The sequence below is a fragment of the Brienomyrus brachyistius genome, chromosome 6 (assembly GCF_023856365.1).
Source record: "Brienomyrus brachyistius isolate T26 chromosome 6, BBRACH_0.4, whole genome shotgun sequence".
NCBI lineage: Eukaryota > Metazoa > Chordata > Actinopteri > Osteoglossiformes > Mormyridae > Brienomyrus > Brienomyrus brachyistius.
Genome location: NC_064538.1, coordinates 17,855,379 through 17,882,125, shown reverse-complemented (window position 1 = coordinate 17,882,125; position 26,747 = coordinate 17,855,379). Strand labels below are relative to the sequence as shown.

The following is a 26,747-nucleotide window of genomic DNA, read 5'->3' as shown; positions in this document are numbered from 1 at the left end:
CGTCATCGCCCCGTTTTACTCTCATTACCGACCAAAATTAATACATCGAACCGTGTCTCCAAAACCTTTGATTCAGATCTTGTGAATCGTGGTGGGGGGGGGGGGGGGGGCTAGTGTTTAACTGCGGGGGGAAAAGGGACAACCTCTCCGACCGTCAGGGAAGAAAAAAGTGCATAACAGTGGAGATTTGTGTCTTTATACGAGTTTTGTGCACATACATCTTCAGACGTCACATACCTCGTAAATGAATCCTAGCGCTCAGTCTGGACGGTTAACTTGGCAGGACGTAGCTCGATATCTTACGATAATATGAACATGTAATGTCTGTTGCCGTTGATTCTTTCGCAGTTAGGCTTGGGGGAACCGCTTATGTGTGACTGGAGACGCGGCAAATCGTCCTCCATTTCACCGTCCTGCCGCCACTAATTAGTTCAGTGAGCATTTCGCTCGTACTTCCCCTTACCTGCTCTGTTGTGCAGGGTAAGCGTACATGTCCATAACATTATGAAGATGTTACATTAATCTCACTGTCTCTCAGCGCCGTTGGACTGTAAAAGGCTACCTGTGTGGCTGATCCGGGCTGTCTTTCACGCCGGCGTCCAATCACAAGCAGCCTTACATGAAAAAAATATATATTTTCACTCAGTGCATGTACAGTACTGTATGTTACAAAAACTGTTCAGAGAAACACACTGGGCGAGGGTGAGATAGGTGGACAACGGCTTCCGAGAGCACCACTTCTGTTACTTTACAAATATTTCCACCGGGTGAGCTGTCGCTGGTAAGTACTGTCCTGGCATACTTGTACTGGTGCACTTTTATTTTCTACTTACCCGAACCTTTACTAACACAACACCCAGGAAGCTATATTAAGTAGTCACACACGACAAGCAAGATAGTGGTCAGAGTCATCAGTTTGATCACCCAGTTTGGTGTCACTCTCGAAGTGTCTTTTTTCCTCCCGGCCCCCCAAAACAAACTGCAGATCAAAAAAAAGAAAAAAAGTTTGCAGCAGATACGTGCATAAAGAGGGGATGATATTACACGGCTAGGCCAGTCAGTACCAAGCTATGAACATCCACATACTGCACAAGAGCATAGAGAAAGAGGGAGAGAGAGGGGGGGAGAGAGAGAGAGGAGAGAGAGAGAAAACACTTGAGCGATCGGAGGGGGGGAGGAGGACAGAAAAAAACAAGCAGAGAAAATTGTTCGAGGAAAACGAAAGTACGACAGTCGATTTCAATTGAACAAGTGCCTTATTTCTGTGGACGGACGCCGCGTTTCCTAGTTTTACTTGGGCGACTTGAGCTCTGCGGTGTTGCGCTTTAACGCAGGAGGCTGCGTTCATCCGGGCAGGGGAAAGAAGAGGAAAAAAGAAAAGCGAGAGAGAAAAAGTGCACGGAGGTGCCTGGCTGCTATTTGTGTTATTGTAGCAAAAGCTTGAACTGTTACGATGTGTCAATAAGTTTAAAGGTGCATCGGCGGCTGGAATGACAAGGCCCTGGCGCTTCGGCTGCCTTTCACGGGTAAGTTTGCTGACATCCAAGCGCCGTCATGACAGAAAACTTGTAGATATTTCATCCCTCGATGAGACCCGGGTGCCTTTTGGCGAGCAGCACCCGGTCATCCGGCGTAAAAATCGTGCCCACTTGAATTGTACCCGTCGCTGGCAGCTACGAACGGGCGCGATCGCTGCCTTTCCTATTAATCTGGGATTATTTCTTATTATGCTTTTCCATCCTCGATCGGCGGTCATTTGCACGAAAAAGAAGCAAAAAACCCACCTCCCCATCGCTTAGGACACTCGTCTTTACTTAGCGCTGGGGGTTAAAAACTGACGATGCAAAATGTAGAGACAATATGTACGACACAGGCAAAGAGAGAAGCCGATCGCTCAGAAGCGGCGCGGGCACTTCCCCCCCCCCCCAGTCCTCCTCCTGCCATGGTTATTTTGTAACAGAAATCGACTTCAATTAGTAGAGGTAGGGGGAGAGAGAAAAAAGGGGAAAAAATAGTAAAAGTCGGATACAAAGTGTCCTCGGGAGCTTTAGGGAGAGAAAATCCCATTGCACGTCCTGCTAATGACACGGGGGCTACGGCGACTCGCATCAGGAGGCCAGCGGGGCTAGCTTAGCTACTTTGATCCCATACAACCGGTCGCGGAGCCCGGATCGGGCCAGGTAGACCGCGTCTCCCGAACCGTCTGCAGCGATGACCCCGACTTTAAGTAACGAGGGGGGCTGATCTGCCCACCTTTTCCGACGCGGAGAAGAAAAATGCCGTCCGCGGACTTTTTGACAGGAGTGAGATTTATACTTCATTTTCCCCAAAGCAAGATGGACTCTCTTTCGCCCTGTCTGTCTTGTCAGACCCCCAGATCGTCGTTTTGCACTTAAAATTAAGATAGCCTCCGATGGGAGACGATCGGGGACCTTCCGATGAAGGGAATAATCCCCCCTTAAAGGGGGCCTTTAGGGTGGGGGCGACGCGTTGGTGAATTATCGCCTCGTTTTGCTACTTCTCTCGACAGCGTGGAAAGAAAAGAGCACCTCCGGTTTGCCAAGGCAGCACTAGTCCGGTCCTACCTGCAAACCGCTGCAATTAGTGATCATCTCCTACCAGTCAAACTGCACCTGACATTTTGATGTAATATATACGTTGTATCTATTTTCCGGTCACGCGTGTCATTATGTCGTGGTGTCGGTGCTGCGATTACAGACGGTCAACTTTACACTTAACTAGTGAACGAGAGGGGGGGGGATGATGCGCCCACCATAGTTTGCTTGTGGGTTTAGCTATCGCACGTATGTTATAAAGTTAAAGGAACGCCAGTGAATTTCGCCGATCGCGACGAGGGTTTTGATAAATCGGGGCAGTGAAATGGAATCGGGAAATTAAGATGTATCTTCACTGAGGACGCAGTGTTTTGTATTTTATAGGTCATCACCATCGCATGACAAAGCCTGACTGACAGACTCATCTTCATCTTTCAGATACAGTATTTCCATTTTCCGTACCTAAGTAAGTACGCCTTCAGTTCATTTCACGTTTTTTCTGTCTTTTTTGTTGATTCATAACATATCCAGCATCTTCCGTTTTACAAGAGCCACATGGGTCTAGTTTTTTTTTTGCCCAGTTATGTCATGCATTTTATTGATTAGCTATGTATGCATCGACGAAAGATACAGGGATGACGTTCTTCTGTTGATCTGCCTGTCAGAATCCACGAAATCCAGATTAACCCCCATTCATGTAAAACGATGTCTCTAGGTCGTCCATAAATTTGAGATCAACTGGAAATTGAAAAATCAATTTGCATCTCATTTGCAGTCGGTAGCCTATGAAAACATAATTGGAACCTGTGATTTAGGCATAATGCATAGACGTTGTTATACCGTTTTGTTTCATATGTAGGCCGGTTCAGTATCGATGAATTAAAGCTGTTATTTAGGGTGATTTCCCAGGGCTTACCCTCATCATCATAATAACAGGAATATGCGCAGTTTTGGAAATGAAAGACCCTGTTGATTTATGAAATTATGAAGCCAGGGGTATGACCTGCAACAAAGTGGTTAGAAAATTTAGCTTTTAAGTTTATGGCTAACATGTAAATAAATACATGGCGGTCAGAACTTTAATCATTGTGATGATCAGAATTCACTATTTTAGAAAGTGAGATAATTAATATATTCTGAATATGATTGCTTTTGGGGCGGCATGGTGGTGCAGTGGTTAGTACTGTTGCCTCACACCTCTGGGACCTGGGTTCGAGTCTCCGCTTGGGTCACGTGTGTGGAGTTTGCATGTTCTCCTCATGTCGTCGTGGGGTTTCCTCCGGGTACTCCGGTTTCCCCCCACAGCCCAAAAACATGCTGAGGCTAGTTGGAGTTGCTAAATTGCCCGTAGGTGTGCATGTGTGTGTGAGTGTGCCCTGCAATGGGCTGGTCCCCCATCCTGGGTTGTTCCCTGCCTCGTGCCCATTGCTTCCAGGATAGGCTCCGGACCCCCTGCGACCAAGTAGGATAAGCGGTTTGGAAAATGGATGGATGGATGGATGATTGCTGTTTTTTTAATATCATGCAGGGTGCATGATCTTGTTGTGTATGGGTCAGATTTGATAAAGCATTGCGTTACAATTGATATGTATAAGGCAGTAATTCTGATCTCCTTTGTTGGTTTTAAAATGATCAGTGTTGTTGTGAATACTGTGTTTTTTGAATACCACCCAAAACAAAGTTTTTTCACTGCCATTTCCTTTATGCACTTTGAATGGCAAAAACACTGTATGTTTAATTCTTTCAAAAAATGTCACCTTCCACTGCCATCAGGCAGTCACTGTTGCAGTTTTTTAACTAGAAGTTTAAAATCTGTCAACATTTGAGCTTGTTTACTTGGAAACATCAGTATTCTTAAGAACTTTAAAATCTAACTGGTGTTTTGTGAATCTTTTGCGATTGCACGGCTTCAGGCATCTTAAAGTCTTCACCAACTTGAGAAAATAAGTAGTCCCCACAAAGCTCTGTAGGTTGCTTTGCCCTGGTTTCCCAGAGTCTTTGGTTCTCCATAAAGGCAGGCTGGTTCACCCGATGAGCGAGTCTACCTTGCAAGATCATTGTAAGGAACTGCAGACTGCTCCGAATGTTAGGAAAGGGGATGTGAGGATAACTCATCTAAGCAAAAAAAATGGAGTATTTCTTTGTCATGACCACCGGGGTACTTGAGGAACGACGGTGGATTTCCTCTTCAGTGCCGTTACAGGTTCTGGCATCTATGCTTGTGTGATTTTTCTGGCTCCAGAGAGAGATGAATTGTTGTTGCTCGGTCTGGTGACGGTTTATCTTCGGGACCTTGGATTATGACGCTCCGACTGGAGATGGTGTTTTGTGTTATGGAGATGTGGGGGGGGGGGGGGGAGCTCAATGAATGAACTGAATTTTTGGCAAGGCTTATGTGGGACTCCCTACCCTGGCCAACAGGACGGGTGTCACGGGCTCATCCAGATCTAGGAAGTAGAAGGCTTTGCTTGGAAAGGTGAGATGTAGTCGATAATTAGGAATAGTGGTGCCGGCCTAGAAGAGCTTTTCGAAAGAAATAATGGAATTGTGCTTCACTCGCCATTTGAACATTGGGACGCTCCTTTTCACATAAGCCCTGTTGCTGTCCATTTAGATATTCACATACATACCGGTGAGAGCAAAGCTTGGGGTCCGAGCGCGAGGTCAGCCGGCATGCAGCATCCCCGAAGCTGTCAGGGGTTTAAGAGCCTTGCTGAAGGCCCCTGCACCATCATTAATCTGCGGGCCCCAGGATTTGAACCAGTGCCCTTCTGATCATGGGCACAGAGTCCTAACCCACAAGTCATACACCGTCCCCCATTTTGGTGTCATTAGACAGAATGGTCTCAACTTAGGCTGATGGGGTTTGAACACTAAGCTACTGGACATGAAGTGTCAGCGTTGTTATTGTGTGAAAGTCACCCTTTTACAGCGTTGCAGATGCCCGTTGGGGTGATGGTTGCATCACATTTTCTTGGTAAGGATTCATGGGTTTAATGCAGGACATCCAAAAAAGCTGATACATAAATGATTAAATTCAGCAGCTTATATGTCATATGATTATTTTTATTGTAGTTTGTTAGGCCGCAAGATATCTAGTCATATATAAGTATTTGGATGACTTTTCCTTATTTTATTCTTTCGTTTTTCAATTCTCTCTTATTATTTAAAATTTTAACATTTCTGGAATTTCAGTAGACATTTCTACTGGAGAAGGTGGCCCGAAATTAGTCTACACCCCCCAATCACATAGCTTATATAATTTCTGGTAATTGAGGCATTCTTTCCGTTAAAGACTTCGATTTTTCTCTTTAATTGAATGCATGTGGGTTATTAAACAATTAGTCCTTTTTGTTGGTTTAGTTGGCTATTTTGTCACCTTGTCGCTGTCTTTGTTGCCACTTCTTTGATGTAGGTAGAGCTTCCTCATGTTATGTTGCTGTCAGATATACATTTAGAAATGTTGTATATCTGGTCTTTCTGACATAGCTTGACTTCCATTGGTCATTTATTTATATTGCATTTTAACTGTAAACATATTGGCTTTTTATGCACTTAAAGACATCTGTTTATGGAATGTAACCCCTCCCCTGCCTCTGTTGTGTTTCTGTGAGGTAGGATACTCTATTTCTAAAAGCGTGCGGGACACTGTATGTGCCATAAGATTGTGACCTCGTTTTTCCTATGACTATACATTGCTGTTGTTACTGTAGCAAGTAGCCAGTCTATTGCTAATAACTTCCCCTTCAACCCTTCAAGGCTAAAGTTTGAAGACTGGGAGTGTTTTTATGAGTAGGTGCTTCCTTGTAATTTTTGATTCAGTTTTGGTTTCTTGGGAGTTTGAGTCTTCATTGATAGTTGAGCACCGGTCTTCCTAACATAGCTTAACTTCAGTTGGTCTTCGACTTCTATGAGTCGTTGACAGTTGACTTTCTTTGGTTGTTGACAGCTGAATCAAAATGAACCTTTTTTTCTTCCATCAGTTAGAAACTTGTCTGTGACTTGTAGGTTTTTAATTCTTGTTTTCAGTTTTTGGGGAGGTGGGGGGTCACGTGAAAGGGTGGCTAATATGTTAGACGCTAATATGTTAGTCACTAATATGTTCGCTGAAACTTTGAAGGGGACGTGCTCATGCTCGAACTACATTTTCATCCACGCTTGCGTAAATGATACGAAATTGCAGTAACTGATGTAGTGCGTGAACCCAGAGGTTCAGGTCAGTAAGAGCACTGACATGTTTTGATCGCTGTTGAGATTCGATTGCGTCTAACGGCAATCCGATTTCAGTAAGTCTTTAACCCTGCTAATAAAAGTGAACAAAACATATACATTTTTAATGCAAGCAATGTCTAATGATAACTGGTGTTACTTAGGTTCTCTGACAAGCCTCATCAGAGGTTTTCGCTGGTTGTGCTGGTTAGCTATTCCCAGCTCATTATGGAAGACCTGAGTGGCATGAAGATCGTAGAGAGGTTAGATGGGTGTTGATTTGCGTGCCAGTGATGTGCTAGCTGCCCTTTCATCAGGGAGCATGCTAAGCTGGCCACACTGGGGACTTGAGAAAACACCCACCTGCAGAACCGCGGCAACTGATCTTAAAATGAGTGTTATGATTTTTTTTTTTTTTGCAATGTCTGTGGGGACGTGTAAATAAATGGTGGATATATGATCCTATTTGCATTTGCTAAAGAACAGAAGGGTGACAGGGCTGGGCTTGGTTTGTACTGCAGGTCAATTCTGTCCAGTAGGGGTGGCGCTGGAGCGACTGCCCCATCTAAAAAGATCAATGGCCATGATGGACGTCCCACTTAACCTGAGGAACAGACTCACTGAGGTCATTTGAGATAACATGGCACTTGATTAAAACCTGATGGCATTTAACCCTGACCTCCGTACAGATTGAAGCCGTGGTCCATTTAGGAGATGGAAGCCCTCTGATTGCTTCTGAAGAAGTATTTTTATGGGAATTTGGTATGTAGAAGGTGGTGGCTGAGAAATGGTTTCAAAGGAACTCAAATTCCGCATGCATTCATACTTGAAGATGAACCCCTCCTGGATTATTTTGGCTCACCTTGCCTTCCTAGAGTACCGTTAAACACTTGTGCTCTTACAGTCGAATTAACCTCTCTTAAAACTAGCACATAAATAAAAACACTTTATTTGGCTGCCAAATAAGATATAATTAAATGCATAAAAATCCAGGGCTTGCAGTCAGAGGCTGTTATTTGTGCTTCTTTAAATGAACGCGGTACTCATCCCTAAAACTGCTTAAGATCAGCCACATTTCCCCACATGGCTCCTTTTCACTCACCCTCTCCGTCCCTGCTTGGTTAGTGAACTGACCAGCATACCTTAGTTGACTTGCTGTAATGCCCAAGCAAGGGACTCTTGCCTAATGGTTACCATCTGTTAGTTAAAATCGATGATTTTGACAGCTTTATTGTCATTTGTACAAGTTGGGAGACTGATTCGAAAGAATACAGTAGTCGTCCTCCATAACTTGGCGTCCCCTAAAAACACTGCTGATGTTTAATGAACTAATACAATTTTACTTCAACAATGGAAAGCAAAAATTTTATTTTTGCTTTCATTCTTGCTCCATGTTATAAAAATGAAAATGAAACAATTCAGCGATTCTCCCCAGGCTCTCCTACAATGAAATATTTGCTTGTGTACCTCCCTGAAAATTTGAATAACATATTGAACATATTGAATAACGATAAAGAACAATAAATAGCAAATGACAAATTACAGAATAGTGAGGACAGGTAACACACATGCATACAATATATACATCCTGCATGTCATATACAATAACATACAAGTAGGACGACTAGATGCTGAGGTTAAAGTTACCTTAACCGCCCTCTTCACCAGCTAGTGGTTGGTATCAGAACTACATGTTAGTCAAATTAAAGTAACCTAGAAGTAATAACATTTATAAGTTGTGCTTGGTACGGTGCTGTGTTTTTGACATTCCAGCCTCTGGGCTTTTTGTTTATTCTCAGTACTAGACCCAAAGATTGTAGTTCTTCATGTTCGCCTGGTAAACCGCAGGAAGTGCCTTTAATTTTCATACCTTCATTTTAAGTAGGTGATGTGGATTTTCCCAGACTGAAGTCACCTATTATCTAATCATTATCACACTGTAGTACGTTAAGTCGAGACTGGATTTAACCATATATTTATTAATCAAATGTTATGATTAGCTAATAATATATCGATATAGGCTTTCATATTAATGTACACTCACGGGATCCTGTCTGGTTTAAACCCCCACAAAGAGTCCCGCTCTTCTCTCTCATATGGGATTTTGCAGTATTATACTGCTAAAATCCAGTGGCATTTATATTAACCTGGTGTCAACTGGAATAAATGTATGGATTTCTCCAATATGTAGTCCTTGGCAAGCTAACATTTAAGGCACTGAAATTTAAGGTGGCTAAAATTTAAGGCAGCTAGGTAACATTTAAGGTGACCAGATAACATTTAAGGTGGTTAAAATGGAAGGCGGCTAGATAACATTTAAGTAGGGCTGCAACAATTCATCGAACTCCATCACAAAAAAATCCTTAATGCAAATTCTTTGTTTCGACACTTTATTTAATCCACACAACTGTGTACTTCTCAGTGATCACCATGTTTCACACGGAGGATTATTACTGTCGCACAGTGTGCTTATTCTGCATTGCATGTAGCAGAGCAGTATAAAAAACTGAGTGGCGACACTCCCATTATAAAAAAGGCGGAGGAATTTCCAGCAAACTTCCAGGTCATGGGGACGGTGAATAGTTCCGAACATTGACATTCACAGTTTAGAATCACATTCATTTCCATGGCTTACCAAGCACTTTACACGGGATGTTGATTAAAATAACGCTTTTTTTTTTTTTTACATTAATACATGAGCTGTCATTAATATACTAAACATTTAGTTTTTATGTGTTCAGCATTAGCTGTTAATGTTTCTCATAATTTTTAGTCATGACCGAACGTAGCATCGCCAGCGATGGAGGCTAACATTCCCATTTCACTGATGATTTTGTTAATTACTATTGACATGGTACTATTGCCATTACATATTAAGTTGTTCTGATTATCAGCGGCTTCATCATTACAATTTGCTGCACTGCTGCCATGTTAATATACCTGATTAAAATATCAGTTTAGAGCTCACCTTGAGTCACATGGTTCATTGAATTTACTGCCAAATTTATGGCAAAATAGCTTAAATTATTTTGTGATAATTTATTTTCCAAAAAAAAAAATAGTGCAGCAGTAAAGAGTATTTTCACGTGCGCTTTTTAAGTACTGCATTTGTAAACGGTGCTCGAACAAAAAGTGTTTTTTTCCCACATTATTTTGTCTCCTTCATGTTGAATTACTTAGAATATCATTGAAATAAGATAAAAAAAAGTATGTTTGTCCATTTTTTTACCCTTATTACCCCCACTCTTTGTCCCTGACGTGCATGGGATGTGTGAATGGGACATGACTTTTTCCTCTTTTAGATACTACTGCTCTTTCATGAGACAAAAGTATTTCTTAGTTGATTACTCGATTAACCGATAATAATCGATAGAATATCGAACGCTCGATTACTAAAATAATCGGTGGCTGCCGCCCTACATTTAAGGTGACAAAAATTTAAGGTGGCTGGATAACATTTAAGGTGGCTAAAATTTAAGGCTGCTAACATTTCAGTATCGCACACTATTCATGTGGAGTCCTTGACATGCAAGAAAACAGGAGTATGAAAAGTGAGAAGACAGTGGAAGGAGGCAGCTAGCCTGAAGGGTCTGCGACTCAGGTGGGCGTCTCTGCTGTCGGCAGCTTGCGTAACTTTACCTTGAATGCTCCAGTAAGAACGAGCTGCTGCCTAATTAAGCGGTTATTTAATTAGCTGTGAAAATGGTTTAACAGATGTAGGTATGAGCTGCAAGTCCTCCTGGATGAGCTTTTCATCTTAGTTTATAGTAAGTAGTCATGTCCACCCCTCAAGCCTCGTCCTGGCTAGCTGTAGCATCTAGTGTTCACTTCCACGGGAAAAACATCGCCCACCAGTCCATTAATGGGAAGTAAAAAACCTTTGGTAGGCGGGTTCACCTAACTGTCAGATAAATCTCCTAATATTTAGGGGGAAATTCAACCAATCAGCTCTTGATGCATATTGATATCCAGTAAGTACCAGTGAATTATAAGTATCGTACTTACATGCAGTCATGTTTCTCTTTTCTTTATCTTTGATTGATTTCCACCAGATCCAAACCTAATCACAGATTAATTTAATAAAATGGTGTTTTGATACTTGGGGCTGCACTGGTTAGCACTGTTGCCTCACATGTCTGGGACCCAGGTTCAAGTCTCCACCTGGGTCACATGTGTGTGGAGTTTGCATGTTCTCCTCATGTCGTCGTGGGGTTTCCTCCGGGTACTCCGGTTTCCCCCCACAGTCCAAAAACATGCTGAGGCTAATTGGAATTTCTAAATTGCCCGTAGGAATGCATGCGTGAGTGAATGGTGTGCGAGTGTGCCCACCGATGGGCTGGCCCCCCCATCCTGGGTTGTTCCCTGCCTCATGCCCATTGCTTCCGGGATAGGCTCCGGACCCCCCGCGACCCAGTAGGATAAGCGGTTTGGAAAATGGATCGGTGGATGGATGGATGGATGGATGGATGGATGGATGGATGGATACTTGGGGCAGCAAATTGCAGTAATTCCTTTCGGCCAGCAGAGGGTTAAAGATGGCATCTTGCATTGTGGAACGTGTTGGTCTGTGCGCTAGAAACGATCATGCTTTTTATGCTGCTGAGCAAGATATTCGTTCAGCTGTATAAAGTGTTTGTACGGTGCTTGTGTAAAACATGTGCCTGCTCAATAATAATTGGGGTGGTGCTTGTGGCTTAGAGAGTTAGGACTCGGTGTCCATGATTGGAATGTTGCGGATTCAAATCCTGCAGTTAGCAGGTGGATTTCACCGTTGAGCCTTCGAGCAAGGCTCTGGGTGACCATACTTCCTCACGTGTACATAACTTTGGATACATAACAAAATGCTAAATAAATGTAATTGTAAATAAATAACGGAGATGGGGTCCACGCCCTCCCAGGCACAGCGTGTTGTACTGCTGCTGCTGACCACGTTTGGCTAAAATAAACACCAGTGTGGATCATCTGTGTAAAACATGCAAGTTTTCCATGCAAGTCATGAGCAAACTCAGGGCTTAAAATGAGGCATTAAGGGTTCGGATCCCCAGAAATACTCTGGCTAACACCATTAGAGCATGCCGTCTGGGTCACGATGCTAAGCCCTGACAGCATATATACAGGAAATGGATCCAGTGGATATATAATTCCCTCGAAAAGCAATAACACGCATTCTCCACCACAAGGTTCACACTCCGCTCCTCCACAAGCTGAACGTCTCAGGCCGACAGGTGAAAAATGGACTGAATCCAATTATGAAATATTGGTGAGCGAATTTGTCTAAGGGTCGTTGGTCTGTCCTTGTACACATCTTCACCTCACTCCACCGATGTGTTCTTATTTACCGTTTACATAAAAATATTCCCACAGGATCTGTGTGTTGATCTGTGTCTGATCTTCAGTGGCGGACCTCTGCTACATTTCTAAACATCATGTTCTTTCACTGGCAGAAACGTGCTGTAATTATTACTGAGGTAGTAAACATTTTGGCTTAATATTTAATACATGCTTGTATGTGTGTCTGTGTATGTGTGTGTTTATCCTCACTAACTCCCATGAATATTAATTTCATTTTAAGAATGGGTGGCCAATCACTGAGGTTTTCTGTAGAGCAATTGCCAAATATGGTCAGGGGTGTGATGCCTTGTACAATCTGCGGAATTCTTTGATAGCAGAGTAACTCGGCGAAGCTTCAGTCGGGGTGAGGGGGATGCCATCTCAGCACCACCCCCAGCTGTAATTTGGGACCGTTCCTTCTGTCTGTCTCGCCAGCGCCACCTTCTGACCCGTTCTAAGCATACAGCTAGATGGTTCCCTTGTAAACAAAAATGTCTCCCTAAACTGTGTGTGTGTATGTGGGGGGCGGGGGGGGGGGGTGAATTGGGTCCTGGTAGTTGATGTCACACAGATTTAACAGCAAGAGGGCAGCAGATAGTAATAAACGCTTTGCCTGAGCTCCTTCTCTCCCTCTCTCTCTCTCTCTCTCTCTCTCTCATTTTTAATGGGGGTCACGTGGTTTTGCTTGGTTCTGTCTGACTTTGGACCTTTTTCTGTTACTGTACTTTAATATGTTATCATTACCATTAAGCCACATTAATGATAAAAATTACTAAAAGTGAATTTAGATGCTTATGTTTCTGATATTCTAAAGGGCTTGTGTCTGCTGGCTACTTGTAAAACCCATGCCTCACCTTTTGACTTTATTGTGTTCTGGTACCAAGTTTCTGTGTCTAGCACGTCTGGCCCAGAGCACCCTGAAGGTCGTAGGTTCTCCTCTTGGCTGCAGTTGCCAGCGGCACTGAGGGCAGGAGGTGGTGTGATAGCTTTTTCTCCTTTTAGGAAATGATCACGTGCTCGAACACAAGCCCCGCAAAAGCTGGACCGTCTGTATTGTGGAAAGTAATGGATGTTTCCGTATTGGCTACGCTAGTACTGGCTAGCAGAGTTGTGCAGGCAGGGCTGACAGGGCGTGTCCACATAGGTCCCCCTTTCACCTAATTGCCTGGCTGGAGCCACATACTGTCTCAGTTCCTCTATACCCCAAGTGGACTTTTCTGGAAGCTGTAAGCCATGCCAGTTTCTGTCTGCCACAGTGTGCGGCCCGTCGCCGGCCGCTCCCCCAGGAACTTACCGCAGCCACTTCCTCCCATTCATGCTCCCCCCCCCCCCAGGCTTGGTGGGTGTGATGGGGGAATTCCCCAGGCCCGCCAACCTCACCAGGAATTGCACCAAGGTTGATTTGCGCATTTGACGGACAGAGGCTCAGGTCGTTTACCATGAATAGATGGGTCCACGGCTGACGTGCTTGCGGGTAATTATGCTGCTGTGGTATCCGGAAGCTTCCAGGGCTTGTTCCCCAGCTGGAATTGCCCTTCTGGAGAGGCTTTGCCATGCGATGGATGCACGTCCGAATCAGGTCTCTAGTATGGATCCCTTCACGTTCACGGATGCCGGTCTCTTTTGGCTGATCGGTGAGCCCTTGAGCCTGTGTTTGGCTGGGTGCCTTTTCTGTCCTCCATAGGGACAGTCAGGATATCAGTCCTGTTAGCGACTGGGTGTGGCCAGGTGCCGCTGCAAGTAGCCACATCCACACAACTCAAAAACTGTGGCGCAAGAGAGAGAAGTGAGAATACCAAAGCGCACTCTAAGATCCCACCCCCCTCACCAGCAGTCAGTCCCCACCCCCCCATCTCAATATGTCAATTACAGCAGAGTTCACAGAGCATGGAAGCCTCAGAACTAATGAGCTAATCCGATAACACGCTCTTCGGAGAGATCTGGGCTTCAGGAGCGACCGAGACACGTGATCCGGGGAAGAATTTGATAAAGGGGAATTTTCTGCTTGGATATCCGGACATTCCCGCGAACGGCCATGGATTTCGGTATTCTGGTTTCCCACGGCGGTTGGTGAGAGACAGAGATATAGGTCTGTCTCCTTCCTCATCTCAGGAAGCCTGTAGCCTGTCAGAGGTGGAAGTGCAGAGGAACTCTATGAATGGTTTATGCAAAAATCATCATTCACACCAAAGACAAAAAAAGGAAAACCGGTAAACATAAACACAAACGAAGCGTTTCGTGTAATTTGTTTATGCAGCAGCCTCCTGAACGTTTATATAGAGCCTGAACACCAAGATGAACTCTCTTAAGATTAAAGAGACAGTTTGGCAACACACTGTTAGCCGTCATGTTCCCTGATAGCATAGCCCAGTATTATTTTGGAGAAATAATTTAGGAAAAAAAAATCCTTATTTTCATAGTGTAACTATATCGCTTTTGTTTCAAGCAGAACATTAAATTGTTGTGCGTTAGCTTCATGTGAGAGCGCTGCAGATTCCATAAACAGACTGATGAAAGAGGTTCGTTTAGAATCAGTTTATTCACAGATCGATTCATTTTCTGTATGATAATATTGTGTACTGCATCTAGTGTCGTTATCAATTGCTTGTTTAGTAATATTTTACTTTTTTAAATTCTTGTAACTGCACTGGCATACCATGCCAAATTCCTGATACACGCTCATGTACTTGGTCAAAATGAAACTGATTCTAATACTGTTCAATGCTACTCCAGCAGGTGAGCATTTTCATGTAGAGTGTATTCTCAGTTTTTGTTGTCAGGCCCCGTTTCCCCTCCCCTAGGACAGCCTTTGATTTTTCCCCCATTTATACAGCTGGGTGTTTTACTGGGAAAAATTTGGGTTAAGTACTTTTCTCATTGGCGCTACAGCATCAGCCCTCGTGGGACGAGCATGAGCCCATGTCCTTAAGAGCTGTGCAGGATGCCGCCGACAGATTTCTTATTTAAACCAGCACATTGATTGTAAATGTGGGAAATCCACAGAAAAATCGAGCACCAGATTCTGACCTTTGAAGCACCGAAAGCAGTAGGCCTCAGACCTGAAGAGCTTTAAAGAAAACCAGAGAAAAATAAATAGTGATATTGAACAAGGTCCCTTAGTCATCCTGAAGATGAGAACCCTGTTGACCCTGATGCTGTGTGAAGTTCGATTTTCTTCCTTTTTATGATTGAGCTCCTCCTCTGCATGACAGCATCAAGGTGTTGAACGTGATATGTTGCCTTAGCTGGTAGCCAATGAGGAGGGGAGAAAGTGAGCATGTGATCGGAAACATACCTATCAGTGGAGCCTGGAATTCATTATGTACAAGCAAGAGATGATCAAAGCCTGATTTACGGTGGTCGATACTGCCTAGAGTGTGCTGGGTTTAAGGCTTGGACAAAGACTGATCTAGAACAGTTAAATTAATTAAACTAATAACCTAATCTTTGACCAGGTATGTTGATCACATATTTCATCATGTGTGTGTTTGTGTGAATATAAAAAGTGTTTGTGTTATAAAAACAGCTACAACTACCAGATTAAATTTAAGAAAACATTTAGATAATTTTAACTTTTGACTTGGGAACCTGATTTTAGACCCTAAATGAAACTAGTAATTATGTTAAAGATCGTCCTAAATCTTTGAGAAAACTCATTCGACATGATGACATATCAGTAGTGTGACTAACTAATACCAGCGTCCAGGTCGGACCCAAGACTGACCATCCATTAATGTTGGATCTCTGTCATCCACCAGCCATGACTGTCGTGCATCACTACTCAAGCAGCTAAAACCTTGTGAAGGAATCGATGTGATAGTTGTTTGTCTGGCACGGTCTGGACCCTGTGGGCGGGGTTTCTCCTTAGAGGGCTGTCGTTTCCCTGACCCACTTGTGCTCTTTAGGGTGAGCGTCATGAAGGGTGGCGGCAGGGGGAAGGAGCCACCCGTGGAGGGGGAGCTCAGTGGCAAGCGACCCAAACGCAAATGCCTCCAGTGGCACCCGCTGCTCTCCAAGAAGGCCCTGGACTTCTCTGAGGAGGAGGAGGAGGATGAGGAGGAGGAGCTGGACAAGGTGGGTGGGAACCTCTCGGCGGCCTCCTTCGGTCTGTGGGAAGTTCCTCACAGGAAGTAGGTGGCCCCCGCTCCGACCAGTAGGTAGCTGCTTTTTAGTAAGGCCTGTCAGTGGGTCTTCCAAACTCAGTGGAGAAGGATTCTGCCAGTTAGTTTCTCAGGCGTGATTTCTTTGTACGCTGCGCTGATTTCGACTTCCACTCAACCCGGGTGAAGCTGTATGCCAGAGGTCAGCTGGCACATGGTGAAAAAATGCACGATGCTATTTCAGATTATGAACGTTCATTATATCTCTTCCCTGATAACGTTGTAAGTATCCCCTGTAATGCAGTTTGCTGCCTCAGCCTTTTGTATTGGCTGCCGGTTACTTAGTGCCGTACAGCTTTACATCCCATAATAATCTGCGGGCGGAGGATTTTAGCTCATCTGCTGTACGGCCAGTTCAGCTGTATTTGCATGTCCAGGACAAGACAAGACACATTTTCTAGTCGAGATATGAGATGCTGGAGCCACTAATGTTTATTAGCGCTGGGTGTTTTGGAAAATAAAAAGTAGCACTACCTGTGGAGCCCAGGAAGCCTGGATCGCAGCTTGTTTCACCGCCTGGCCTTGGGCCCCCAGGAACCACTGGCGTGTGGCGAGAACGCGGCCCAAGATGTGGAGTGCCGCACCATGGAGGAGGAGGAAGGGGAGGAGGAGTCGTCAGAGCAGCGTGCCCGGCGGCCCATGAACGCCTTCCTGCTCTTCTGTAAGAGGCACCGATCCTTGGTGAGGCAGGAGCACCCACGGCTGGACAACCGGGGGGCCACCAAGATCCTCGCCGACTGGTGGGCTGTGCTCGAACCCACGGAGAAGCAGAAGTACACTGACATGGCCAAGGAGGTAAACCAGCTACACCGTGACACTGTCACCCTGCAGCATTAGCATGAATATTGTGCTATACTGTACTGTACTCAGTTATACTGTGCTCTACCAAACTACAATACACTATACTGTAGTCTGCCATACTCTGTTAGACTGCTATACACTGCCCTCTATCAACTATACTCTTCTACACTGTACTCCGCTATGTTGTGCTGTGCTGCACTGCCCTATATAGCACTACACTGTACCAGACTCCATTAGATTGTACCATGTTACCCTATTTTATACTGTACTGTAGTACTGCACTGCACTATACTACACAGTACTACAATATACTATGCTGTACTATACTGTAGTGCCCAATATTGTACTATACTGTGTTGTACTACACTACACTGTCCTACACTGTGCTGTACACTCCTCTAAAAATTGCAATAGGCAAAACAACTTAAATAACAACTTAAATACCTGATGTACTGCACTGTATGTTGAATATTAAATGGAATTTAGCTCCAGTATAATTACATAATAATTTTGGTTTTACTGATGGTTTTGAAAGAGACGTGAGTATGCATCTCTAATTGTTCTGGATCACCCAGAAATGCAATTGAGTGTTTTGCGGATTAGGAAGCAAACTCCATACAAGAAGGGGGATTTATCCTACTGATCTACTGGTTTGTAGTTGGCAGTGTTTGTAGTTTAGCACAAACAAGCTTAATTTGAACATTTTTCATTTAGTTGTATTGGAATATCTTAGTTCAATAAGGCTAATTAGGAGACAAAATTTTGCTAATTGTTTATTATTAGCATTACATCTGATAGCTGCGTTAAGTGTAATTAATGTGTCTGTATTCATCTTGGCCGGATGACAGTTGTAGGATTTTAGAGCAGAGCACACATATGTACACGTGACACTCGCTTTGCTGGAGACGCTGTAGTCAGACTGACGTTTGTGGGTTCCCTTTCCCATTATGGGGGTGAGGCTGCAGAGCCCCCCCAGATAGACCTCTGGTCACCATGGTGAGGGGTAATCATGGCTACGGCAGGTGTTGGGGCCCCACACATTGGTATAGGGCTATCATTATCAATGATATCAATAATCGACTAATCTATCAAGTAATCTGATATTTTATCGAGTAATCAACCAGTTCATCTGATGATTTATTGAGTAATAGTTTACGTACAATATATAATATATGCATTGCATTTGGTGCTTAGCTGGAAGAAACCTGCTGTTGCAGGGTCACACATACGGTCAGAACTCCAATTCATTTAAGTTGCATGTTTTCTGCCAATGGAAGGAAACCGGAGAATCTGCCAAAAAACCGCACATGGTGTGAACATGGAAACTCCACATACATGATGTGCAGTGACAGGCGTTATCTGCTGTGCCACTGTGCTGCCCTCAGTACTAGGCTTGCGATGTTACTATCGATATGGCATTTCATGCGCGTGCAATTGTCGCATCGAATGGATGGCAAGTCTGTTGGGTTCAAAGCATGAATGTTGAAACATTTCTGATCAGTCATAGGAAACTAAATTTAACAAGCTTTGCAGTTTTATCCATAGTTCTTTTTCGAAATTATCTAGCAGGTCTGTATGTTGAAAAAAACTGTCTAAAGTTTACCGCTATTGCATGAGCTCTGCATGCGCTTTCTGAGACAATCATGATCATTCTTTTCCTTGCTGTTTAATTGTGTTCATGAGAAGTTCTAAACAAAATGATGCAGAGAAGAAAAGCAAACTAGACCTGGTGACAAAAAGACATTTGTCTTCTGATGTATGGAAATATTTTGTATTTGATAGAGACGATATTGAGCGAAGGCAAGTGATTTGTCACCAGTGCTTTACTAACGCCAACTGAGGGCAAAACCACCAACTTATTTGACAGACTTTGTTGGCAGATAATAAGTTATTTTTGGCTGTATAGATTATTTTTAATTTTTAAATATCATAAAACTTCAAGCCTTACTCAAAACACACCGTATGTATATGTAATTTATATTATATGGTTATGTGTGTGTGTGTGTATGTATATGTATCGCATTATTCGGTCAGTCCGTCAAACCCGAATGTATTTGTGGTGATATTTAAGTTATGCTCTGCAACACTCACAGATGACTGTACATTCATTCACTTTTAACATAAAGCGTTTCCACGCAACTGATGGTTTTTGCTTCTCATTCTCGCCTTCACCCGCTATGTTCCGTCTCCGTTCCGCCACATTGTTGAGTAATCGAGAAAGAAAATTTTAATCGATGCTTTTTAATAATCGAGTAATCAACTTTAATCGAGTACTTGCGGCAGCTTCGCGTTGGTGTTGACTCCAATCTCTCGTACCGCTTTGGGCTGACTGGCGACCAAGCCACCTGAGGTGCAGGCATTCCTGAAGGGGGCGCTCTTGGGCAGTCATCCACCCGAGTCAGTCCAGCAGTGCTCCTAGATAGTTTCTGCCATTAACCCGAGCAAAGACCACACCATATCACATCACAGTATAATTGTAATGTGCAATAATCACCAGGGCTTTAGATGACTGGCATAAGCATTTGTCTGGACACCAGCTTTTTCTGTACTATACGGACATTTACTTATGCCTGCAAGCAGATTAGTAGTGTGCCTAAAATATTACTGTGATGCGTTTTGTGATCCCCAAAAGTCAGTAGTCTGTATAAATTCAACGCATCCTTATGCTTATTAACTTCAGTTAGCGGAGAACGCCACATGTGTTCTGGTAAATCATGGACGCGATTAGCACTGAAGTGGCTGTGATAGAAAAGGACATCTCAGCAGCCACAACATCTTTCGAAAAGGGGAAGTATTGTGGGTAAACAAGGTAAAAAGACGCCAGTGGCGTGGCGGTAATGTTTGCAGTCCGACATGTTTATTCCACACAGCTGAAGACGAATGTTTCTGGCCGTCAAGAATCTTGGTAATTATTGCATATGCGCTATATGATCGCGATGTGGTATCATGCAGCCCTGTTTTGAAAGGTGGAAATCGTACCTTTTTCACGTTCCGCTTATACCAGGTTATATTCATGCATTGGCTGTGTGTCTGCAGTTTGTATGTCCTCCTTATGTCACCTGTGTTCCTTCCTGTATAATTATCTATAATTGCATATATTTTCATTACTATGCTGTTGACCTGTTGGATCTGATTGGTCAGAAGGGTGTTTTAATTAATTTTCTATAATTGCTCATGTAGTGCCAGGAACACTAATCACAATAGCAATCAATGTGTGATTATAATCATTATTTGAAATGTTAACAAAAGTTAAAAAAGAAAAATCCTAAAATTCCACATGTAGGATGCATTTTAAAATTAACGGAAACTATAGAAATATAGAAATTGGCTGTAGAAAATATTTGTATTAATAAATGCAATTTTAGCTTGTGAAAATGAAAATAAAGTGTTTAGGCGCAAAAGCCAAATGTGTAGTAACTGTGGTATAAGCGGGTTAGTGCACGACAAGCCGTGTTTTATTCATTTTAAACGAGCATTAACCCTTGCATAATTTATATACGTCAGACTATATATAGTATGAAGGTATATTGATGATCAGTTTGTGCTTTTCCTGTTGTTGCCGTTCAGCATGGACTCACAGCCTCTGTCCTCCCCTCAGTACAAAGACGCCTTCATGAAAGCCAACCCCGGCTACAAGTGGTGTCCCACCACCAACAAGCCAGTTAAGAGTCCGGCAGCAGCGGTCAGCAGCAGCCGCAAGAAGGTCTGGTCCTTCACGTCGAATGCGCCCAAGGACTGCACTGCAGCTAAGAAGGTCGCCAAGGCGGAGAGCACACCCCAGCTCAACTTTGCCATGGCAGGTGTGTCCCCAAATGGTCGGGCACCAGGCCTGTTCTCTCGCACCCAGTTTGTTAATGGACTAAATTCTTAATTGTGTCGTACCCCCCTCCCCCGCTCCCTCGCAGACCCCACGAAAATGGGAGGCCTGAGCATGCTGTTGCTGGCCGGGGAGCGGGCACTCAGCACGCGGGAGGTGAGCCTGCCGCCAAATCGCATGCAGAGTCGCAACACTGATGTTTTACGCTCTTTCACCTGACCATGATCCTCTGTGAATTCCCTGCCGTTTGTTATGATACATTTCTAGTCACTATGCATACTAAGATGGTGGCTGACGATATTTCATTGCCAATTACATGTAATCTCGTTAAAATCGAAGATGGCCATGTTCAGCGTATTGCTGGGGGGGGGGGGGGGCAGGGTAATCAGCGTCTTCCTGTCATTTTCGATAATGTCTGGAGGCTTTCTGACTGCGAAGCATTTTCGGAATGATTCAGTCCGGCTTGTGGATGTTCCTGCGGCCCTCCGAGATGCCCCTGTAATGAGCGCTGGGTTGCCCTCGGAGAGGGTAGTTCTGTCTGTTCCTGTTGGGTTTTCCGGACGCAACTGGTGACCTGGGTGGTTTTGTGTACCGTACACTGAGGAAAAGTTTGTGAATTCTTTGGAATTATCAGGATCTATGCATGAATGTATGCACCAGATATTCATCTAAGTTATAATAACAGACAGTGATGGATGGATGGATGCTGAAGGAAACAGCAGCTTCACAGTAGCACAAGACACATTTTAACCCCCAAGGAAACTGCAAGTTTACAGTTGGACCTTTAGGCAGTAAAAAAGACATTGAGACAGTTGCAATAAATAATATACAATAATAAATAGCAGTGCAAAGAATGTTAGAGAAAGTGTTGCACAGAATTTTGTAGTAAAGAGTTAGAAATAAATGGTATTATACAGTGGGTTGTACAGTAAACGAATGAACATTCTGTGAAATTTGAAAAGTAGAAACAGAAAACACACAGTTTTACATAACCGTATCTTTATTGAACAGATGGTTTTAACAGTCAAGGTAATTGATGGAAACAGTAGGTGAATCTCTATGATAATGATCTCTTGAAATGAGGGTAATTGGAGTCAAGTGTTCCCAGAAATTCAGATGTGGGTTTGACATAAGCTGTTGTATAAAAAGGAGAAAAATCAACAGCATTTTGGTAACCTACTCTTCAGAACAGAATTCTGTCCAAGTGCGACCGAGCAGAGTTAGTCTGATGGGAAGGATATTTCCGGGAACCTTGGAAGAATGATTTCCTAAGCATGGAAAGGGTTTAGGAGAGGATTTCCAAAGACTTGGGCCTCCATCAGTTCGCAGTCAGGCATGCGGTTCACAAATAGAAGAAGTTCAGCAGAATCTCTGCTCTCCCAGGTGTGGGCGTTCTGATCCGTGCGAGGGCACACCGTCAAATCCTCAGGCGGGTGACACTGACGCAGAGGGTGACAGAGGAACACCTGCAGGTGTCCCTTGCACTTGGAAAAACACCGAACAGGAGTGCTGTTCACTGGGGGTTACCTCAGAGGAAGCCAGTGCTTTTCAGGAGAAAAAAATAAAAACATTAAGTGTGCTGAAGACCACGTGGGTGTTCCACAGCACAACTGCGGCACTGTTTATATATGTAGACAGTGTTATGTTTGGGGAAAACCACATGCAACATCCTATCACCAAAGCATCAAACCAGCTGTGAAGCGTGTTGGTACGGCTGCCATCCTCACAGCCAGGATGTTTTGTAGTCAATGAGGGACCAAGGAGTTCAAGTTGAGGAAGTTCTACAGCAGACTGTTGGGAGCGTCTATGATCTAAAACACAAAATAAGTTGGGTTGTGAAACAACATGACAGTGATGGAAAAACACAAATCGTCTTCAGAGTGGCTCAGGAAGAAGGGATTTTGTGTTTTAGAATTCCCAAGTTCTTATCTCAAATAATTAGGTCCTTTTCAATGCTGTGGTGTGATCTTGCTCCAATACTCCTCCAATAACTGTTGCTCCATTACTGCTTACACTTGCGCCTGGCCATTCATCGGAAGCTCAGCCATGCTGCATGCATGTTTCGTCGACTCCTTGACGGCCGTATATTTATAATGTGCTATTTGCCTCACTTGTCCATCTTTGGAGCTATATAAATATTAATTTAAAAATCAATGGCTGTAGCCATCAATTCCCAAATAAACCATGAACTTAAGTTTTGTAAGAGGACATACCCAAAGTACATCTTAACTGCCACACGAATCTGTTCTGCAGCTGCAGAAAGCGTTTGACTAAGGCTCTTGCAATGAAGAAGACTTTGCTAGTTTCTAAATATAAGCATTTATGTAGTTTATCTATGAGCTTCGTTCTTCTGGGCATCTCTCAGTTCACCATGGTGTGTCTTAGTTGAAAAATGTCAGAATCTAGATAATTCTCAAAGGTTCACAAGCTGTTTATTATTTTTTTTACGACTGTATTTGAGGGGGGGGCGGCATGGTGGTGCAGTGGTTAGCACTGTTGCCTCACACCTCTGGGACCCAGGTGCAAGTCTCCGCCTGGGTTACATGTGTGCTGCAATGAAGATGGGGCGTGGGGCTGTTTGATGGCTGCTGCCTTTTAGGAAGTGAGCAGCAACCAGTGGGATGCACTCTGTGCCAAGAGCAGGAGAGTCTCCAACATCAGTCCTTAAGGAGATAGCCGGGGATAGCATTAGCATTAGCCAGCACTAGACAACCCAAACCACACAAAGATACTCCCACCACATGTTCCGCTAATCGCCCACGCTGCCTTTTAGCAGCCGCAGATTGATCCTAATTGCCTTTGTGCCGAGAGGAAAGGCGTTCCCATGGCGGTGGGTCGATGTTACACAGGCAGTCGCTCAACGGTTACATGGATGGAATTATGTCGCATAGCACAATCCATACAGCATACCGAGATTGAGCTTGAAAAGGTGTCTGAAATTGATGTTTTCAGACAATGTCTTGAGTTTCACTCAAATTGCAGCACAGTTATGAAACATGTGGCTCACTAGAGCTTCACCAGCTCATCGTTTTATTTACAAACAGCATATCGCAGCTGTTGTTAAGTGAGGCAGTGGTGTGGAGCAGGCATGGCATCAACTAGCTGCATCACCAAAGCATTTGGACTGATGTTACTGACCGTCTAGGATACTAAGTTTAGCCATGTTCCCTCTTAGCATCACTCATGTTTTGCACTTATTTATAACCTAAATCTATAAACTCTTCTATCTGGTTAAGTTCTAACATTGAGGTTTACGTGTTCTGCTTATAACCAGGTTTCTTCAAGCACGTCTCCAGTGACTGCAGACGCAGACAAGCACAGCGGGGAGTCCGCCTTGTTCCAGCTAGCTGAGGTATTGAACGAGAAGCTGTTGATTTTTAAGAGTACAAACAGCTCATCCATTAGCAGCCATTTTTATTTTAAGGTTCAAAATCTCTCTCTGCAGATTTCTTCAAACTCTCTCCGGTCAGGAGCTGAGGATGTCGCTAAGGATACTGGCAATTGTGTGCTCTTCCAGCTGGCTGAGGTACAAATGACTAGAGTTGAAAGGTTGATGTGACTGTTCCCCGGATTAGGAATACATATGGTTTTTTTGAGTCTTCTGCCACCATAGACATTTTCTTATTAGTGCAACAACTCAAAAAGTGTTTAATCTACTTAAAAAATTGCATGGAAGACGAATTTGAGATAAATTGCACCAAAATTGAAGCAGTTCTGCGTAGTCATAAAGACAAGGGTAGCAGCACTCGATCTTGTCAAAGTGATAACTCAAAAAGTTTTTGTCGGATCTTTCAAACTTCCCAGGTACATTTTGTAGGCAGTGATCTGGGAGCATTTTCATTTTGTTACAAATGACACCAAAATTGAAGTAGTGTCTTTTAGTGGGGGTACATGAGAGACCAGCTACAGACACAGATTTAATGAAACCGATTACATTCAGACAAGTTACACAAAGTTGGGCCTTTTTTTTTGGAGAGGTGTAGGGGTCCAGAGATTGTAGCGGTTGGGACTGTGGGAGGAGGGATTAGGCCGGGGAGGAGGGTGACAGAGCCGACATTGTTGTCGTTCTGACAGCATCTGATTTTAAAGGATGTGGGAACCTTCCCTTCTACAGGGAGGGATTATTCTGGAATCTCAAGGTCATACATATCAAAGGTATCTGTACCTAAGTTATACAACTTGGATAATGGAGATTGCAGAAACACAGAGTTTAACAGCCATCGGCAGGAGGTGCTCTGTGCAGACTATGTCTGCGAGGCTGATAATCGAAACCAGACACTGGAGAGCCTAGGAGCCCTGATCTATCAAAGATGCAAGTTTTTGGCTTGGAGTGTAAAGCAGGCATTCAGTAAGACCCACTCATCTAGTGTGAATAAGATGAGATAAAATGATTGTTCTATGATGGGGAAATAGGAAACATTACAGAAATAACTCCAGCACAGTAACCCTCATAAAGAAACAAATAAAAAAAAAAACAATAAATGAATGAATAAAGAGTAAATGAAAATAAACTGACAGATTCTAAACTTAATTATAAATTTTAGCTTGTATTTCTTTTCCTTTAAAGCTTTCATCAGTTCTTATTGGGAGTTTGAAGTTAGAGTGTAATTTTGTGCAGACCTACAAAAACAAAACTGTAAAAACTGGTATATTTTTTATATTCTATTATTATAATTTGAAACCTGAAAGTAATTGAATTGATTTGCATAGCTATATTTGATCTGCCTTTTATTCTAAGAAATCCTCAAGGCCATATAAAGGAAGAAAATGATGTATTGAAGTGAATCTCCCAGAAGGGGGCGCCAGTGTCATTTTATCCAGCAGCCTCTGATAGTTTCAAATACAAATAATATTGCACAGTCAGCACTCTAAACACCATCTCAGCACATAATTGTGCTATGTGCATGAAATATGTTTTTTTTTCTTAAGGCTTGCAGTTATGGTGTTTTTTTTCCCATAAAAGATGAATTGCTTGCATTTGCCAGTCAAAGACTCTGAGGGTCACAGAGAGGTTAAAGGAAATGCCATGTGGGGATTCTGTGAATACTCCACTTTGGCGCTATATATATAATATATATAGTGTGTCTGTGTGTGTCTGTGTGTGTGTGTGTGTGTGTGTGCATGCACTCGTGTTTGTATGTGTAAAACAAGCCAAAGTGATGTCATTGCTTACAAGGTGTTTACTGTGGGTGTGTGTGTGTGTGTGTCCCATTTTTCACACACACACACACACACACACATATATATATATATATATGAGAGAGAGAGAGAGAGAGAGAGAGAAACACACAGACACACCTCTACCCAATGAAAGGTTTTTTTTATACTATTGAACACAACACAGTAGTCCACAGTACTAATAATTATAAAGATATCAAGACTATATAACAACATATACAGCTCTAGAAACATTTTTGAGACCACAGCTCAATTGTTTATTTTTACTCATTTTTCAATTTATGAGTGTGCGCCTCTGTAAAATATGCATTTGTTTGCAAACTTCAACCTGGCTCTTCCCTGCTGCTCATTAATGAAGGGCTTCTTCCTTGCTTTATGGAACTTCAGTCCTGCTTCTAGGAGCCTGAAACGGACTGTCCTAGCAGTGCACTTCACACCTGTACTTAATGTTTCCCATTCCCCTTGAAAGGTCACTTGATGTCATCCTACGATTTATGAGAAACTGTTTGAGAAGTTAACGGCCATCTCTGACATTAGAAACATGACATTCCCAGTGTCTCCTGCTTCATCCTATTCTTGTGTACTGTGGTCTTAGAAACTTTGAACCTGCAGGCTACCTGCTCCTCAGCGTAGCCTCTTGCCTACAGAACCGGGATTAAACCAGGACTTACCACAGTGGTCTTTCTTTTTTCCAGA

General features: G+C 43.3%; 1 protein-coding gene across 4 annotated transcripts in view; it reads left to right on the top strand.

Moving 5' to 3' along the window:
- Nucleotides 1-651: 651 nt before the first annotated feature.
- LOC125744780 (HMG box transcription factor BBX) overlaps nt 652-26,747 on the top strand; it is a 41,601-nt gene continuing 15,505 nt past the window's right edge. Inside the window, exons 1-9 of one of the 4 annotated variants that reach the window (XM_049016986.1) lie at nt 657-781; nt 1,467-1,526; nt 2,940-3,021; nt 16,001-16,169; nt 16,790-17,050; nt 20,655-20,856; nt 20,962-21,029; nt 24,148-24,225; nt 24,319-24,399. In XM_049016986.1, coding sequence (XP_048872943.1) covers nt 16,011-16,169; nt 16,790-17,050; nt 20,655-20,856; nt 20,962-21,029; nt 24,148-24,225; nt 24,319-24,399 — 849 coding nt within the window. In that variant the 5' untranslated portion in view covers nt 657-781; nt 1,467-1,526; nt 2,940-3,021; nt 16,001-16,010. Of the gene's footprint in view, nt 1,527-2,922; nt 3,022-16,000; nt 16,170-16,789; nt 17,051-20,654; nt 20,857-20,961; nt 21,030-24,147; nt 24,226-24,318; nt 24,400-26,747 lie in introns of all 4 variants that reach the window. The other 3 variants (XM_049016988.1, XM_049016987.1, XM_049016989.1) reach the window with 3 other exon arrangements.